Source organism: Cynara cardunculus, assembly GCF_001531365.2.
Source record: "Cynara cardunculus var. scolymus isolate 2C chromosome LG 9, CcrdV1, whole genome shotgun sequence".
Classification (NCBI taxonomy): domain Eukaryota; kingdom Viridiplantae; phylum Streptophyta; class Magnoliopsida; order Asterales; family Asteraceae; genus Cynara; species Cynara cardunculus.
In genome coordinates, this window is record NC_037536.1 from 7,547,188 (window position 1) to 7,566,383 (window position 19,196).

A 19,196-nucleotide genomic window follows, 5' to 3' on the forward strand; every position below is an offset into this window, starting at 1 on the left:
AAACAGCAAGGGCAATGGGTTCTTCGATTTCGATTGTGTTCTTCGTTTTAATCGATATATATGATGTTCTATGAGTTATTTGGATTAACATCTTTTCGATTTCGATGTTGCTRTTTTCTACTTCGTAGTGATGYTTGCCTGTGTTCTTCGTTTTTGAGACGTTGCCTTAGTTTCCGATTCGCATCTCTTGATCATTAGCATATGAATTGGATAAAAATATAGAATGTTTGTTATTTTGTGCTTTTGTGTTTCGAATTAGGTCAAGTTATGAAGTTTTTGTTGGATTCATGGACTCTCTTGAATAGAAGCAAAATAACGTTAGGGGTAAATCGGTCATTTTAACCAGTCCAGTCCTGTCTTACCAAACGCTGAACAGCTGTCCTGTCCTGTCCCGTCCCGTCCTGTCCCGTCATGTCCTGTCTGCGCACCAAACGCACCCTAGAATTCAATGTTTTAGGTAACATCTAAATTTAGCAGGTTTAGGATAGCTAAAATATATGGGCAATATAATGTTTTGAAGTATGTTTTTGATGGAAAACTGACCAAGTGAACAGCAGGTATGGTTTAACCATTTGGCATAAAGTTTAATTGTCAAACTGACCTAGTTTAACCAAGATTTGACCCAATCTAAACAAACACTAGTGTTTAACCAAATGTTAGTCAAGTTTGACCAACTATATGCAGAAGGCCAACCATACTATAGAAGGCCAGAATTTCTTTGCAATGTTGTTGCCTTCCTTCCCTTCACAAAATCATCTCTTCTACCTTTAAATTCGGGATAAGGCCCGACAACTTGATGAGTGTAATGTGATTATATAATCCACTTGGTGTACTTTACATTTTATAACCCATTTGTTTTAGCTTTGTATTTTTCTAGGAGTATATGCACATGTGCATACAAGTAATTTGTAAGCAATTTCTCCGGTATGCACACGTGCATAAAAACGAAGAAACAACTTTAATTACTTAAAGAGCAAGCGGCCCATGGTTCCTTCTCCCCTTTCATATCCAAGCTAATGATCTAATGTGAATGATCAAGCTCTCTTATCATCCAGCCAGAAAATGTTCTTTCAGCAGGTACATCCTCTTGCCAGAATTGCCTAACAATGGAAGATGTCTGCACAGAGGTGATAATACCAGATATTTTTATATGAGCTGTCACCTTCATATAGTTCTTTCCAACAGTGTTCCTCAGTTTTTCATTTATTCGGGGTTTTCCTCTGAACCTCCCTCTCTCTCTCTCTCTCTATATATATATATATATTATATGAAGGTCTACTTTTGATTTGTGTGAGCTTTGTATATGCGCCTTGCCAGGATTCGAGCATTTGAGGAGTTCAAGCCTAAATTTTCCAAGCTCGGGAAACCATCAGCTGAACCCGATTACAACAGTTTTTGGATGACATGCATGGTTGGGACTTGGGCTCAAATACACCCCCTTTTGAGATCACATGGATGGAAAAAATTTAATTTGTATTAGGAATCAATCTTTATGTGGAACATATATTCTCATGTATATAACTAGTTGTTGTACAGATCTATAAATATGCTAACAACCAAAATTCTGCATCTATCATTTACACCCAAGTAGAAACTTTAACTAGTGGAGTTCCTCTCCACTCTAAGACCATTTCATTCCCATTGTCTCCTTCAATTCTGATTCCGTACGGACTTTCTTCGTCCTTCACTAGCTCCCTGGCTTCATTTGAGCTTTCTCTGCTCATAGATCGCCCTTTTAGCCCAAGATCCTTTACGGAAACAACTTCTTCCCTTCCTTCCTCCCACTTTTGGAACCAAAACAAAGACGATATGGAAGGTGCAACAAAAAGGGTCTCCATAGCTATCCTCGCTTCAGTGAGGTAACTTGGAAAACCCCATTCCAATGATTCATATAATGCTATGTAGTGTGCCAAATTCCCATCAAAGAATGAAGTGTAGCTTGAGCAATTTTCCGTTCTTTCACCATCTTCTCCATTGCCAAAGGTTATAATGCCTTCGGTTTTTGCTAATAGCCCTTTAGCTATCTTTAGGAAGTCCAAAGCCTGAGTTTTTCTCCTTGTCCTTCCCATATGTGGAAGGCCAATCATACAATTGAAGGCCAAAAATTCCCTGCTTAAATTTGGCCGTTCCATCACCTTCACCAATTGTGTCAATTCCACCTTTTCGACCTTCAAGTTGAGACCCACAGATCTTGCATAGTTGGAGAGCTGCCACTTCGTCTCTTCAAATCCTGAGTCATGCTCTTCTAGTTTGACACTTGTAATGGTCAATAATTTTCGCTGTTGTGATATAGCTTCTATCACCAGAGGCCATTGAGTTCCTTCACCCATGTCAAAGTCAACTATGTGAACTGATTCTACATGGGATGGAACAGCTTCGAGGATGGCTGAATTCGCTGTGAAATGGGCAAACCTCCCGTAAGGAAAGATATCATAGAAGGCTCTGAATGCTGTCTTGAAGTTTCTCATCGATTCTTGTTTAAGATACTCTTCTGCTTGATTTTCTGCACACTGGAACAAATTGAAGGCTATGCGGTCAAGGGCTGGACCGATGGGATTTACTTTTTCACTTATGCATCTCACAATCACTTTGGCAAGTTCTCTCTGTTCCATAGCCATGGCATCTGCATAAGCCTTGAGTAGATTTGGGAGTCCTGTTTCAGATTCGAGTTCCATGTCACCTGATTTCATGGAGAGGTCTGGGCTCCATAGGTCATCACCTTCAATAGATCTTTCTGATTGAATCTCTTCTATCCCTTGATCGTCATCACACAACCATCGGCATACATCATCAAGTGCTTTGATGTTCTGTGAATCATCGTCAACCAGTGAAGGGTTTTGCATCTGATCGTAACCCAACAATGGATATTCCACACATCCATCAGATAAGATGGGAACATACGAATCTAATGAAATCAATGAGTTTTCAGGGGTGCTGTTTATTGGAGAATGAAATTCATGGTGTTCACTCTCATAAAAACCCAAATTTGGACCATAATGATCAATATTTGAATGAAAATAAGATTGAGTTGGCCAAGAAGTCTGAAGTAGAAGCTCAGACTGCATCATCCTTCTATTTTCTTGATGATGATTTTGAAGCCAAGTAGAGAGAACTCTGTGGCTTTGAGTTTTGATGACTGCTGGGGTGTTCCTTTGATATGTTTATATATCATCTTGGTTGCTAGAAATCAACAGAAAAGTTAAACTGTATATAAGAATTATAATTTGAATCAAGTTAACTACTCAAAAGACCTCATTTTTTGTCTTCCTTTATTGCTTGGAGTTTTCTTAAGGTTGGCCAGCTGTATCCATCAGTCTTATATTAAACTGTTAAAATCTCAATCAATCATTTTGCTAGAAAACTACTCACAATAAGTTTCAACTTTAGTATGTGTATATTAATTGCAAATTTTTTGTTTTGGCGATACTTTTTTCTAGAATAGCTCTTTTGCTCGTCTTTTGCAGAATCATTTGATGATACTGATTTTGATTCCTGCCATTCTCCTTATTTCGTTACTGTTGAAGGAAATCATATACATGCTACTAATTTGGACAATCTCTTCTCAAAATAATCAATTCTAAAATCCAAAATGAATGCTTTATTATGACTTGATATAGTAAATTAGAAGTTGCACATCACTCCATACATGAAAATTCACCTCTGAGAAAGGGTCTAACAGCTTTTACTTAAACTGCATGCCTAGTCAAACTTGCAACTTTTATGAAAAGGAGGGAATATGCTATTTCAAGGTTTTTATTTTGATTTTCCTATATTCAAACTCGATCTCTGCATGACGCTAGAAGTCATGGGAATGCTCTCATCCAATAAAAGGGCACAGCTATTTCTAGATGAATATATTCGTTTAATCTTTTTATTTTGGATAAAGGTCTATCTAATCATTTTATTATCATGTCATTGTGGTAATTGGTTTTTAATTTGTTGGTTGAATGATATTGTGGCTGCTTGTTGTCTGTGGGGTCCCCAATAATCTCGATTGTCTTTTGTAATCTTCATTTTGTGATCTTTGCCCCATTAGAAAATGTTAACATCATGAGCAGTCTTTGGTTTCGTACAAACTCTTTCTTGTTGTAATCAAATTAGTTTATTATGGATGTGATTGGTGATGGTTGTGACATGATATTTTTTTAATAAAGTTTAATGTATTTTACGTAATCAAGATTTGGATAAATATTGGATATATGCTTGTCGTATATGATAGCTTCAGGCATTTTATCTCGTTCTCAATTTTCTCCCTTAAAATATAATATCTTGATTTGATGATTCTTTATTTTATGAATCATCCCTCTTTCTTGTTTGGAGTCCTTTAGTGTGCCATGATAATAGGTAGTATAGAGGCTTAAAGAATTAGAATTTGATGTTAGTTAACTACTTAAAAGAAGTCATTTTTGGTCTTTTCTCATGGTTTGGAATTTTCCTTATTGTTGGTCAGCTTTTCTTTATCACTTTTATATTATACTGTTAAATTCTCGATCAAGAATCTTATTTGATGAGTCATTCATGTCTATTTCAAGGATGAGTTTTTTGTTTGGTTAATTACTTTTTGTATGATGGCAGGAGTCATGGAACGTTTTTCATCGAATTAAAAATGCAGAATACCCCTTCAGGCATGCTTTCATCTCTACAGGTATACACCTATATATTCTTTTTCTTGTTTTCCAGTCAATGCTGGGATTGGGTATTAACTTGAAAGTTGAATGATATTGTGGCTGCTTATTGTGTGCGGGACCCACATATCGTTCAAATATGTCCTTTTTTGTGCGGATAATCAGTTGATCTGTTACGAGAAAGATTACATGTGTTAATCATGTGGACAGTTTGGTTTCTTGCAATCTCTTTCTTTGCATAACCTTAGCCTTACATGCTTATTATATGTATGAAGGTGATTGGTGTGGCATGGTATACTTTATTTGGCTTATCATTCTTCTAGTTTTTGTACCTTTTCCTAAATGTAATACATGGTTCCCAATTTGTTTATGTTTTCAAATATATAATTATTTTACAGATCTTTTTTGCAGGATTATATCCTAAAAGAAATATATATAAATAATTACTATTGTTAATGGGTTATGATGCACATTCGGAGATATCAACCAGTAAATATTTACATGGAGGGAAGTGATGAGGAAAATGTATCAAATAAATATGTTGGAAAACATCATTCATTTCATGTGTCTAGTGACTTTTGGTTGTGATCTTTTAAAGAGTTTTTATTACAATTTCTATTGAACTCTTCTAATTTTAATTCTATGCAAGCTTATAAGAGCCTAGATGGATCATCTCCATCAGATCCGAGCCTATACAAGCCAACCCTAAATGAACCGAGCCAAGGCTTGAGCTTTTGATGATCTGGGCCCAATAGCGCTCTTATCCACAAACTAGCTCATGCTTCCCGACTATTTGATAACTATAGCAAGCTTGGATCTTCTCAAAAAACACTCCTTATTTGTCACACATTGCGAGATAGTTGGAATTGATAATTTGTATTAGGAATCTATCTTTGTGCAGAAATATCTTCATTATATATGTATAATAACTAGTTTCTTTTAACCCTTTGGGTAACTCAACTGCTACGGCCTTGAATTTGCTCCCTAGAGGTCACCAGTTCAAGTCCCCTCAAGAACAACTGGTACGGCCTTGGGTTTGCATGAGGGTGATTGGTGTTATACGTTGCGTTTTATTTGGCTTATAATTGATCAATGCTAATCTTTTTTAGATATGATATTCGTATATCCTTATCACTCTTCTATTTGTACCTTTTCTTAAATATTAAATGTTCTCGGTTTGGTTTATGTTTTAAAATCTGATTTTATTACTGCAAATTTAGCAGGATTATATCCTAAAAGAAATGTATAATTAACTACAATTTTAATAGATTACATGTGAAAACCACCTGAACCGGATCAGAGTAAACAACAATGCCGAATCTATTGGTCTATCGTCTTTCCATTCCTTCACCCAAGAGCAAAAGGTAGAAACATCAAGAAAAGGTTGCWTGCTCCATACCATAACATAACATAAGTGGTTAGTAACATATATTTAACTTTATTAACTGATTCACATTCTAAAATGTGAATTAGTGAGGGTATGGATGGAAGTGGTGAGAAAAACATTTCAAATATTTTTGGGTTGCCAAGTAAGCCTGGAAAAGTCATTAATGCCCCAGTGACTTAGTTTGTAACTTTTTAATAGAGGTTTTATTGTAATTTCTGTTGAACTGTTCTAAGTTCAATTTTATACAAGCTTATTAAGAGCCCAGATGCATCATCTCCATCACATCCAAGCCTACACAAGCCAATCCTATATGAACCAGGCCAAGGTTCGACCTTTTGACGAGCTGAGCCCAATAGAGTTTCTTAGCCATTAGCTAGTCCAAGCCTACTGATTATTTGATAACCCTAGCAGACTTGACGTGGCTTGGGTTGGTTCGGATTGCCAGGGAGGTTGGGATCTGCCAGTAACCCGAATACCCTAGGCTAATGACAATTTGGTTTTGGTCTGATCTTGGAATTCTGCTTATGGTTGGTCAGATAACTAATCTCTCTTGACTTATATTGTTAAGTACTAGAATTTTCAGTCAAGAATCTTTTGTTTTTACTTTCCTTCGTTTTTAATTAATCATTTTGTTGGATATTAAGTTGAAGGTTTGAATGATATTGTGGCTGCATCTTTTATATTATTTGAATAATTGTTTAACCTATTAGGAGAAAGATTACGATTATTAACCATATGAACAGTTTGATTTCCTGCAAACTCTTTTGTGGTATAGCCTTACTTGTTTAATATGAATATGAAGGTGATTGATGTGTTTTTAGGCTTACTGCTGATTTATCCCAATCTGTTTTAGATATGGTTGTGATAACATTCTTATCATTCTTCTAATATTTGTACATTTTAACAATTATATATTCGTTCTTGATCAATTGAGATAATTATTTATAGCTCATATTAGCATGATCATTTCGTAAAAGAAATATATAATTAATTCTATTTTAATAGATTACAATTTAGTAATCAACATCTAAGGGCATGTTTGTTAGCAGCTTAATGAGGTTCATAGCTATACATGACTCTTTGATAGTGGCTTAATAATATAGAAAGTGGCTTATTCATAAGCTTCTAGGAGGGAGCTTTATGCAGAAAGCCAAGTTTTTATTTTCCAAACCTACCTCTCCTGATTAAAAACATGCTCCTTCCATGCATGAAGAAAAGCCTCCCAAACAAAAATCCTCCCAATCTATACAGACAGATTAATCCACACAGACAACTTTATTTATATAGGACTTAATGGAAAACCAACCAAACAGCCCCTAAGTACTCTTAGAGAAGCTGGTCAACACTTTTCTTTCTGATAGTGTATTTTAGGATCGTAAAATCGGACAAGGCAACATTGCGGATAAGTTGGTTAAAGACCACCATTTAGGTTAGGCCTTTGTTAGGAATCACAATTATTGGGGGGTTTCTAAAGCCGATACACACAAATCCCAAATACAATAAATATGTTTATAAACTACCAAACGACAAACGAGTAAACAAATCTGATGTCAAATGTGTTCAGTGTCCCATACAAATGATAATGCACAACAATAGCAACCAAACAATGTAAATGCAACAGAAACAAGAACGAACGCAATGATTTAACGTGGTTAAACTATATGTGTGATGGTGTACGTCCATAGGTAGATATGGGGTTTTGTATATTAATAATCAACGAAGAATTACAGTTAACAATGATACAACAATGAATCCACTAGGGTAATCTCAACAATGCACCAACATTCGTCTATGTGGGAAGCAACAACAAAGAAGATTAAGAACAAGCCCTAGAATACGACTTGTTAGAGCATCTCCAACAGATCCTCCAAAATGGACATTTTGGGGATTTTTCCTCCAACAGATTCCCCAAAACTTCTCCAAAATGGAGAAAGTATGAGAGAAATGATGAAATTCTCCAAATTTGGAGATTTCTCCAAAAATTATTACTCACGAGAGAGAAAGAGAGAAATGATTTTTTATCTATTTTACCAATGAGATTGCTTGAAATTAATTTTTTTTAGGAGAGAGATAATATTTTATGAGGTGTATTGAATATTTAATCATATAGTTAATTATATAATCTCCAAAATAGAGAATCTGTTGGAGATGAAGGTAATTGTTTTTAGAAATTTTGACTTTTTACTTCTCCATTTTGGAGAATTTATCGAAGATGCTCTTATGCTACTGGCCTTGTGACACGAGTCTGCGACTTAAAGTTGCAAGGCTAGCTTGCCTCGTCCAATATTGGGTCATACGTAGGAGCTGGCAGCTTGGCCGATACCAATGCTCAAGTTCAGCAATCACAGACGCCACCTTAGGTCACATGCTTTAGAAGGTTGGTGGTTGCAAAAGAGTAATGTAGCTCCCTAAAGTCTCGACTACCTAGCCCGACAACCAAATCTAACAACCTTAGTCGTGAGCTACCAAGTTTGGCTTGGTATAACTTTAAAAACAACACTCAACCTTGATACCAAGTGCAAACACCAGTATGAATAAGGTACCAATCTTCCCAAAAGGCAGACAACCTAAGTCTCGGGTGTCAATGAGACGTGGCGATCACCCGCTAACCCATCCGTCAATAATCAAAATGTCATACCTTGTTTTCAAGATCATCAATACACCTCACATGCATAAACACACAACAATGGGGAGAAGGATGATCTTCTAGCAATGCTCGAACTTCTTAGCACCCAATGGGGTTTGTGAACATATTCGATGCATTATCATTTGTGTGAATCTTCTCGAGTGATATGAACTTTTCCTCATGTATCGCCACAAGACAAGACTCTTGATGCGTACGTGTTATGTCCTCGAGCTGAAAGCCAAGTTCCTAGAGCAAGGTGAATTTTGCTTTGGTTATCAAAATCTACTACCATCATATCCTTGATGAAACCAACATCACTCAACAACTCCTTTAAGTAGACAACCTCTTTCTTCACTTCTATCACTACGACCAATTCCGTTTCTGTAGTTGACAAGGCCATGATGGACTGCAACCTTGTTTGTCAATTGGTGATCCCACAAACTGAAAACACACCCCAAGGTCGACTTTGCATGATCACTGTCACTGGCACAACCAGAGTCTGAAAAAACGATCAAACTGCACTACACTTTGTTGTCGCCAAATACGAGCCCCTTATCCAAAGTTCCCTTCAAGTACCTCAATATGGCTTTCATGACCTCCAACTGTGCATTACCAGGTTTACCTGCTAACAACTCCACGTGCTTGTGCGAAGTATGGTCTTTTGCAAACCTTATCATACATGATATGATACTACCAACGACACTTGGTTATAGTACTTTTCTTGTTTTGAATTGCTTATATTTTCAAATTATGTTGTTCGCGATCTTCAAGTGTGCAAAATTGGCATCACCAACATACAGTTTCCTACCAAACGGTCATTGGCTCAGTGAGTCAGCAATATCTGAGATACCTGTAGAGCTTAGCCTTTCGAAAGGCCAACGGTTCAAACCTCACAAAAAATAAAAATGTATATGTAGATATTTATAGTATATAAATATTTTATGCTTAAAAGAATAAGATACAGTTTGCTCTCATCTAAAAATTAAAGGACAAACACAAAAAGTGATCATGGTTGACTTGGGAAACCAATCATTTGGGATGATTGTCATCGTCTTGGTGGCACCGATTTAACCACAACTTTGAGTAGAAGAGTTAAACAAATACGCCAATAACAAATTCCAGATCCTCCCTTTTCTTGGCATGGACATCATTTGGATCAATGTTCTAAAAACATATATATATATATATATATATATAGGTAGGTTGATACGAGAATGGTATCTATTTAAGAAAATAAGTGAATGGCCAAATTACATACAAATGACATGTGATTTTACACATCATGTTAGTGTACAATTACATGTGATTCAACCATTCTCTTGTTAAATAGGTATTCTCGTATGAACTCGATTCTCTCTCTCTCTCTATATATATATATGAAAATAATGGGAAAAATCGAATTCAGTTGTCAACTGTCCCTGTTGAAAATAGGTGGAACACAAACCCAATCGGCTAAAGAATGAGGGCTTGAAAGTTTCTTACTGTGTGTAAACAACTAACACAATTTTTTTTTTCTTTTTCACAGGACCAGGAGATTGGATCTCCATTCGTTTGTAGAGCTATTTACTCGATCGCCGTGAACGGACCGGAGGGAACTGCAAGAGCGGAGCTCTACCAAGAAAGGGGGTGAAAGAGAATGAACATAACCTGAGAGGGAGCCTCGGGTGTCAGGTACCCACATGAGACTCTTTTTTCTGAGGTTATAAGCATCATTGAATTCTCACCGGTGTTTGCTAGAACACCAACGGCGAACGCACTCTGATGGACAGGGTAAATTTTTTACTCAACACAATTAAAGCCGAAGGCTAGTGAGTGGTCTTCCCCCTACTTTCCTTCCTTCTCTAGCAGCTACAATCTTGAAAATAGGTGCGAGGGCCTGCACTCACTCAGTTCACCTCCCCTGCAGAAGCTAGTGCCACCATATAGCCAAAAGGTTATTTTGAGAAGTGGTAAATATTTGAGAAGTAGAGAAGTGATTCTAGCCCGGTCAAGATCGGATTTGACTGGTCAATATTTGCATATTTGACCGGTCAAAAATTGCGGGTTTGGAAAAATATAGGGGTAGTTTCATAACTTCTATAAATAGACGGCAAACGGGTTCATATATGAACCTATGTGATGCATATATGAACTATATGTTCACATGTGAACTCGTGTAATTAACATATTAACTATTTTAACCGATTCACATATAAATCTGTGTGATTCACGTATGAAGTAATTAACTGTTTCATATATAACCCTTTGTTATTCACATATGAACAAATTAATCGATTCATATAATGAACCCGTGTGATTATATATGAACTATTTAACATGAATCGGTTAAATAATTCCGTGTGAACTAATTAACGGGTTCACATGTAAACATATAGTTCATATGTGAATCACATGTATGAACATATTTGCCACTTATTTGTAAAAGTTACGAAATTACCTCTCTATCTTTGGCATACCCATGCGAGGTATTATCCAGTGCTCCACGGTGAAAGCCGCAAATGTTGACAGGATGAAGGGCTAGTATCACTTGTTTGCTTCTCAAATGAACCTTTCAATATATATATATATATATATATATATATAGAGAGAGAGAGAGAGAGAGAGAGAGGGGAGGTTCAAGGGAAAACCTCAATAAAATGAAAAACTGAGGAAAACCCTCATAACCATACATCTGGACGGTATTGACATGTGCATACCGGTAATTGAAGTCGTTTCTTGGTTTTTATGCACATGTCCATGTTAGGAACATGTGCATACCAGACAAATTGCTTAAATTTACTTGTATGCGCATATGCATACCTTCCAGATGAACGGTTACAAGAGTGTTTCTCAGTTTTTCATTTTTTTGTGGTTTTCCTCTAAACCTAACCCTATATGTGCATACAAGTAATTCAAGTTTTTGTTTTTTATGCATATGTACATGTACATGTACATGTGCATATACATGTGTTGTAACACCTGGAATTTTAGTAAGGAAAATATTTTAGCAAGTCTTGTTTGGTTTACATTGTATTTATAATCATGAAGGTATATAATATAAATATATAACATATATGTAAACAACTTATAACTATGTAACTTATATATATGATACATATACATATAGACTTTGGATCATGTGAGACCAGCCTGTTTTCGTGAGATCCGTGAGATCATCTTTTTACACTTGAAACTTCACAACAAAATGCTGTGAAGGTGACTTTTTTTAACCTTCACAGTGTTTTTGCTGTGAAGGTTCGACTTTTTTCTAACCTTCACAGTGTTTTTGCTGTGAAGTTTACGTGTAAAAATGTGGTCTCATGGGTCTCACGAAAACAGGTTGGTCTCACGTGAACCCAACCCTATACATATATATTGTATCTTTAGACACACACATATAATATATATATATATATATAGGTGGAGGTTCAAACGAGAATCCATGTGATTTACGAGAACGCGAGGACAACCCAATAACCTCAAACTTTTTTAATTAATAAATTAACTTTTATTATATATAAATAATTTAATAAGGACAGTAATGTAATTAAGTAATTTTTATAATTTTTGTTTTATTTTAATTAATCATGTTTATCCTTTCACGTTTCCACGTCTTTTTAGTTTTCTTCTTCTCCTTCATTCATGCGTATTCTCCTTCTCGTTCATCATAATCTGCACATAGTCGATGGGTTAACATCTTTTCTTCWTTTCGGTAGTGTCCATATTTTTGTCTATCTAAAATGGACGACTTGAATGTTGTTGGTAAGGAAGTTTGTTCAGGATCAAGTTATTCGAACGACGATTCTGTGGGCTTTTCTCAAGATTGTTTTTTTGAAGACARCTTTTTTGAAAGTAGTTYTGATAACGATGAGGAAGGTACGATGTGATAACATTAAAATATGTCATCAATTTTCATGAATGGTTTTTTGGGGTTTTTATCACATGTGATAAAAAGTAGAAGGACTTGTCAATGTAAACATTTTCTGCCCATTTATTGTTTTTGGTATATGTTAATTTGAGTTTAATGTTATTCTACTGTTGGACCCATTTTTTTCGTTCGCTCATAGATTTGATAAACATAAAAAAAAAAATTCGTTCGCTCATAGATTTACTGTACTTTTTAAATTGAAAAGTTTGATATTTTATCACATGTGATAAACCGGATGTTTATATGTATGTGGATACTGTTTGGTTCGTTTTCCATTAAATTTATGTAAATGATGCAACAACAACTGCTTTTGACACCCAAAATGTTGATGGCATCGACTTACCAGTGATCACAGGAGCTGTGATAATGGTGTGATAGATGTGATAATAGACATATGATTGATGCTAGTAAACAATGTAAATCAGCAAGTGAAAAATGACAGCTATTTTTGTAATCAAGATGGTTAATTTCACATTCAACTTGTAACACCAAATCAATGATTATAATTATGATATCTATGTAAGTGAGAATTTTGGATGTTTATCACATGTGATAAATATCCATGTGATAAACAACAACTGCTTTTGACACCTAAAATGTTGATGGCATCGACTTACCAGTGATCACAGGAGCTGTGATAATGGTGTGATAGATGCGATAATGGTGTGATAGATGTGATAATAGACATTCCCAAATTGTGTCTTGATATTACATAAGTATCACAACTAATCGATTAAAAACTTATTCAAAACGAGTAATTTTGAAAGATACCTTGAATTTGTCCGTTTGTTGCATGCAATGACTTCTCGATTAGGATTCTTGGTCGACTACGGTTGCGTGTTCTTGGTTGGTCATCGTCGATCAACACCGTCGCCGTCCGTAGTTTTTGCGATTTGAAGTTAGGCTTGTAATCGTAACCGTTTTGTATATGATAATGATAAGTTTAAAAGATTTTGATTGTGTTTAATGATAAGTTTAAAAAAATTTAACCGTTTTCTAGATAATATATCATTTCCATTATTACCCTTTTAATTTTAAATTTTTTTGAATCTTTTTAAATTTTAAGTTTAATTTTAAAAATCTTTTAATTTTATTTTTTATCACAATATGTGGTTATTAAGTTGTTCTTGCGTTTTCGTAAATCACAAGGGTTCTCGTTTGAACCCTTTCCTATATATATATATATATATATATATATATATATATATATATATATATATATATATATATCAATCCATGTGTACCAAATTGATTATGATACTATAGTGGGAGGGGTCATCATGTAAAACTTGTGGATGTGAGGGGCAGTTTGTGTGAAGATGAATTAAAGGTTTTGTGTGGTTAGTGGAGCCTGAGCCTGAGCCTAGAAAATGGTGCTGGTTTTTGTGAGCAAACGTGGGGCTAAGGCGGTTGAACCCGCAGGGCACCCATTTATGTCTCCTTACCTTCTACATTTAGGGGTATCCGTGGGTTGGGTTGGACGGTTTACAATATTTTTACAATTTAACCTAATTATGACGGTTTTAAAAAAAAATCTTAACCCAACTCAACTCATTCAAAAGTATAACCAAACCCAAACCAAACCTTGCGGGTTGGGTTGGGTTGGGTTGACAGGTTAGTAGTTACATAATTTGACGAATGAACTATTTCGTAAAACTTAAGTTTATAGACCATACTATAAAATGTCATATCTAAAAAGGTTACAATAAGTTTATAGGACGTTTTTGGACGTTCCAACAAGTGTTTTAGAATGATCTTTAAATAAAATGTCGTATTAGTTATTTTATAGAAACATTTTGAGAAGTGTCCCGTAAACTCATCTATTTATATGACACCTATGTTCATATGAAACTTTTTTAAGTCGTGTCGTATAAAATAACTAATATGACACCTTATTTTAAAAACGTCAAATAATTTGTTAAGATATCCAAAATCATTCTATAAACATATTGTAACTCTTTTAGATAAGACATTTTATTTTGTCACGTCATATAAAGTATCATATTAGGACGCTTAGACATTTTAGGCATCCTATAAGATCTAATATTGTTGTAGCGAAATGCTATAACTATGCATTTTCTTTCCACTGAACTACAACATAAAATGACGGGGTATTTAGATTGATAGATTCGTCCATCAACTATTTATCAATATCATTCATATTCTACAACATATCAATTTGTTGTTGCTACAAAAAAAATTCAATAATTTTTCTTATTAATTAGATTATGTGTTATCATTCTTTGATCGTGAATTACTTTTGATAACCTATACGTTTAGCTAAAATGAAACAAAACATAATATCAATAAAAATTATATAACATTTATACATTATTAATATATATATATATATATATTAAACATATATGTGTGTGTATATATATATATATATATATATATATATATATATAACTTTATAAAAATTATATATTAGCGGCGGGTTGACGGGTTGGGCGGGTTGAGCTAGGTTCAACACAATTTAAACCTTCTAATTGGCGGATTAGCGGTTAGGTGGGTAAGCGGTTTGGCGGGTTGGATTTAATTGGGTTGTTAGCAGGTTGGGTTGGGCGGGTTTCGTGGGTTGACGGTTTTTTATGCACCCCTATCTACATTTACTATTATTTACTACGCCACCTACCTTTAATTTCATTCAAGAACCACATTAAGGTCGGTTTTGGTGATGATTCAAGGTTTGCCACTAAAAACCTGGTGGTGAGTACATATCCTTTTTGTAAAACTAGATACATCTCTATATGTTATGTGTAATTACTTATCTACCCTATTTGCACATGTTTATCCATAATTTGTTGTTTTAGGTTATGTTTCGGATTTATGCATAATCTTGAAATTGTCCCTCAGGCTGAGTTTGGTACATAAACTTATTGTGTCACGTTTGGTGCGACATGAGACAAAGACAAGAAAACTGCGACAAGGTGGGATAGCGTGGAACAAAAAAGGTTTTTATTTGGTGGAACAAGATGGTACAAGAATGAGATAAAAACTAAAATATTACTAACTAACTCTCGTTTGATATACAACTTTAACATGATATTTGTTTTAGTGGTCACAATCGCTAGTTGCGGTCGCCGCCGCCACCACCGGTAGCCACTGTCGACGACCTCCCCCTCCTCCACCACCTCCACAACCACCATCGACTACCACTGTCTATCACCACCTCCACAACCACCATTGCCACTACCACCGGTGGCCACCTCCACCTTCTCTTCTACTACAACCTCCTTCACCACCTCCACAACCATCGTTGGCCACCGACCAACACCGTTCATCGCCACTACCATGGGCCATCTCACCTCATGAGCTAACACAATATAAGATCTGTTTTGCAAAAATAAGATCATCCAAATAAGATAATCTTATGACTTAAAGACTCATGAGTTGACACAATGAATCTCATTCTTCCTTATACACACCTCCTAGTTCCAAGTTTTCAATCTCTCACCAATGTGGGATATCTCAAACTCAACCACAATTCATCAACACCTCAATACTCAATTCTTATGATGTCACCTCAATACTCTTAGTTCTTTATATATATATATAGAGAGAGAGAGATTTAAAATATAATCAATTTTGAAATTAAATAAATTATATGAAAAATAAAATTTTATAATTTGACATTTATATGTTATATTTTTTTCATCTGTTATTTTAATCGATACACATAAACTAAGTGAAGTTACTCAACATAAACGGCAAAGCCAACATCATGAAAGCGTTCATATACATGCTACATTCACACATACAACCATGTCTCGAAACGGATTAATCATTAAGAATATTCAAATCATAATAAGCCGAATAAAACATGTTAAGAATATTCAAATCAGTATAAGCCGAATAAAACATTTTTACGTCACATCAGATATTATTTAATGAAAGAAAACCAATATAAGTATGAAAGGAAAGATATTGCGTGAAACCAAACTCTTCATATGTATCTACTCCAAATTAGTCAAATAATTATTGAAGGATAAAAACATTTGAAGAATATGTTTGACTCCAAAAAACATCCACAATATCATTCAACCATCAAATTAATATCCAATCATGTCCAAATCACATGACTTTATAAATTAAGACATCTATTTCAATGGTATTAAAAGAGTTAAAAAAAACAAAAATATTATATTTTTTTCTAAATCCAAAGAAGAATAAAAATCTCTTTATGGTCACAGAAGTTCAAATGTGGTGATTTTGGATTACCCGCAAAGCAAGTGATCATCTTGAGATTAGCCGGCTCGCATAGCTGGTTGGATATCCAGATCAATAAAGAAATATATAAAAAATACTTTTTTATAAATTAAGACATGTATTTCATTGCTTATAAAATTTTTGCATTGGAGAACCACAAAGCTTGTGGTGCAGTGGTTGTGGCTGTGGGGATGTGTGGGCAAAGAGTTTATCAAAGTTGATTTCTTGCAATCATAATTTGTCGGGATTAGTCTAGCCATAGCCTAGAACACCCTTCCAAATTTTTTTTTTTTGCATTGGAGATGCTCTTATCGGGCAAGCGTCTCTTACCCAGTAAGAGGTAATAAGTGTTCAGTTAACCGATGATAAGAGAAGTAAATGTTTAAAAAGAACCCCCTTAGTCTTACTCTATCTCGTCTTATTCCAGTTTAATGTCATTTCAAACATGAAACAACAAATTTTTATTCAATTATGTCTTATCTAATCTGTGTACCAGACACAAAACAAACAAATAGATAAATTCAATTAACATGAATTCTCCTTTCCACCATATTATTATAGAAACCATGATGTCTTGATCCAATAAGATTCTTGATTGTGATTTTGACATTAGAATATGAATGTAGATAGGTACAAGCTGACCCTACTTTCAACTTGATTGCTTCATATTCTATATTTTTAACCCCTTTTTTTTTTTTAACTTTTCTGTCCACATTTTTCAACCAATATCATGTATAAAACACATCAAGAAACACCCAAATTGAATCATCACCTTCAATTCCTTTGAGATCATCAACAAAAACATGATGCTGTCTGAGCTTCTCCTTCAACCTTCTTACATCCATTCAGATCTTGATCCATATCATCCAAATCTTGAGTTTTCTTCCCCATTTCATTCTTATTTTGATTCAGATCTTGATTTTTCTTCTTCACTTTCCACCACTCCTGAAAACTCTTCATCGATTTCATCGGTCAACTTGCCTATTTTATCTGATTATCCATTTTCTGGTTATAATCATATGGAGGGGTTGGATGATGTCTGTAGATGGTTGTGTGATGATGATGATGATGGTGATGATGATGATCAAGAGATGGAACAGATTCCTGAACAAATGCCTTCTGGAAATCACCATTTCTGGAGTCCGGACTTTTCCCAGAAATCTAGTGAGGCTCCGGAATCATCAACGGTATTAGAAACTGATGATTCCATGGGAACAGGAATCCAGAATCTACTCATGGCTTATGCAGACGCCATGGGAATCGGGCAGAAAGAACTTGCCGACGTGATCGTGAAATGCATACGCGAAAAAATCAACCCGAATGGTTCGCCCATCGAACGCATAGCCCACAACTTGTTCCAGCCAGTAGAAGATCAAGAAAACGCGTATCTGAAACTAGAATCCGCTAGAAACTTCAATCCAGCATTCCGGGCCTTCTATGAGATCTTTCCCTATGGGCGGTTCGCTCATTTCACAGCAAACTCGGCCATTCTTGACTCGGTTCCAATCAATATCAACTCGGTTCACATAGTTGACTTTGATATGCGTGAAGGAACCCAATGGCCTCCTGTGATCGAAGCCATGGCTCGAACCAAAAAGTCATTAACCATCACAAGTATCAAACTAGAAGATCATGACTCGAGTTTCGAAGGAAGAAAGATCCATCTGTGTAACTTTGCAAGAACTTTCGGTCTAGATTTGAAGGTTCAAGAGATGGGTATGGAAGAAATGGTGAAAGAATTGGATGGAAGAGAATTTCTAGCCTTTAATTGTATGGTTGGTCTTCCACATATGGGAAGAACTAGAAAAACATCTCAGATTATGGGGTTTCTGAAACTAGCCAAAGGGATTTTATCGAAAAACGAAGGTGTCATAACGATCGGCAACGGAGAAGGAGGCGAAAGAATGAGAAATTCTTTAGATTATACTTCCTTTTTTGACAATTATTTGGTACATTATAACGCGTTATACGAATCGATGGAATGGGGTTTTCCTAGCTATTTGAATGAAGCAAGAATGGCTATGGAGACCCTTTTCGTTGCACCTTATGTGTCGATCGAAAAGTGGGAGGAACGAAGAGAAGAGACGGTTTTCGAAAAGGGTTTTGGTTTTAAAGGAGAAAGAATGAGTAAAGAAAGCTGGAATGAAGCCATGGAAATGGTGAAGGAAGGAGAAAGTCCATATGGAATTAGGGTTGAAGGTGATAATGAGAATGAAATGGTGTTGGAATGGAGAGGTGTTCCATTAGTTAGAGTTTCTGCTTGGAGGTAAATAGAATACAGATTCTTAATCATTCTGTATTAAACCATTCATCATTCTGTATCAAATCATTCATCATCTAGGTTTTTAGATAGTGTTTATAAATATGTAAAAAATCAATTAAAGGAGTACATAGATTGATTCATAATGAATGATGATTACATTATGTAAATATGTGTGA

The 19,196-nt window shown here is 35.2% G+C and overlaps 1 protein-coding gene and 1 long non-coding RNA gene across 2 annotated transcripts in view; both read left to right on the forward strand.

The window, feature by feature from the left end:
- Positions 1-10,562, forward strand: part of LOC112518375 — an 11,794-nt gene extending 1,232 nt beyond the window's left edge. The window contains exons 2-3 of the long non-coding RNA XR_003069799.1: positions 4,576-4,645; positions 10,164-10,562. This is a non-coding gene — a long non-coding RNA (uncharacterized LOC112518375). The remainder of the gene's footprint in view (positions 1-4,575; positions 4,646-10,163) is intronic.
- Positions 10,563-17,560: 6,998 nt separating this feature from the next.
- On the forward strand, positions 17,561-19,027 carry LOC112517726 (nodulation-signaling pathway 2 protein-like). Its single transcript, XM_025125107.1, has one exon. The coding sequence runs from the start codon at positions 17,561-17,563 to the stop codon at positions 19,025-19,027; it is 1,467 nt and encodes a 488-aa protein (XP_024980875.1).
- The last annotated feature ends 169 nt before the right edge of the window (positions 19,028-19,196 follow it).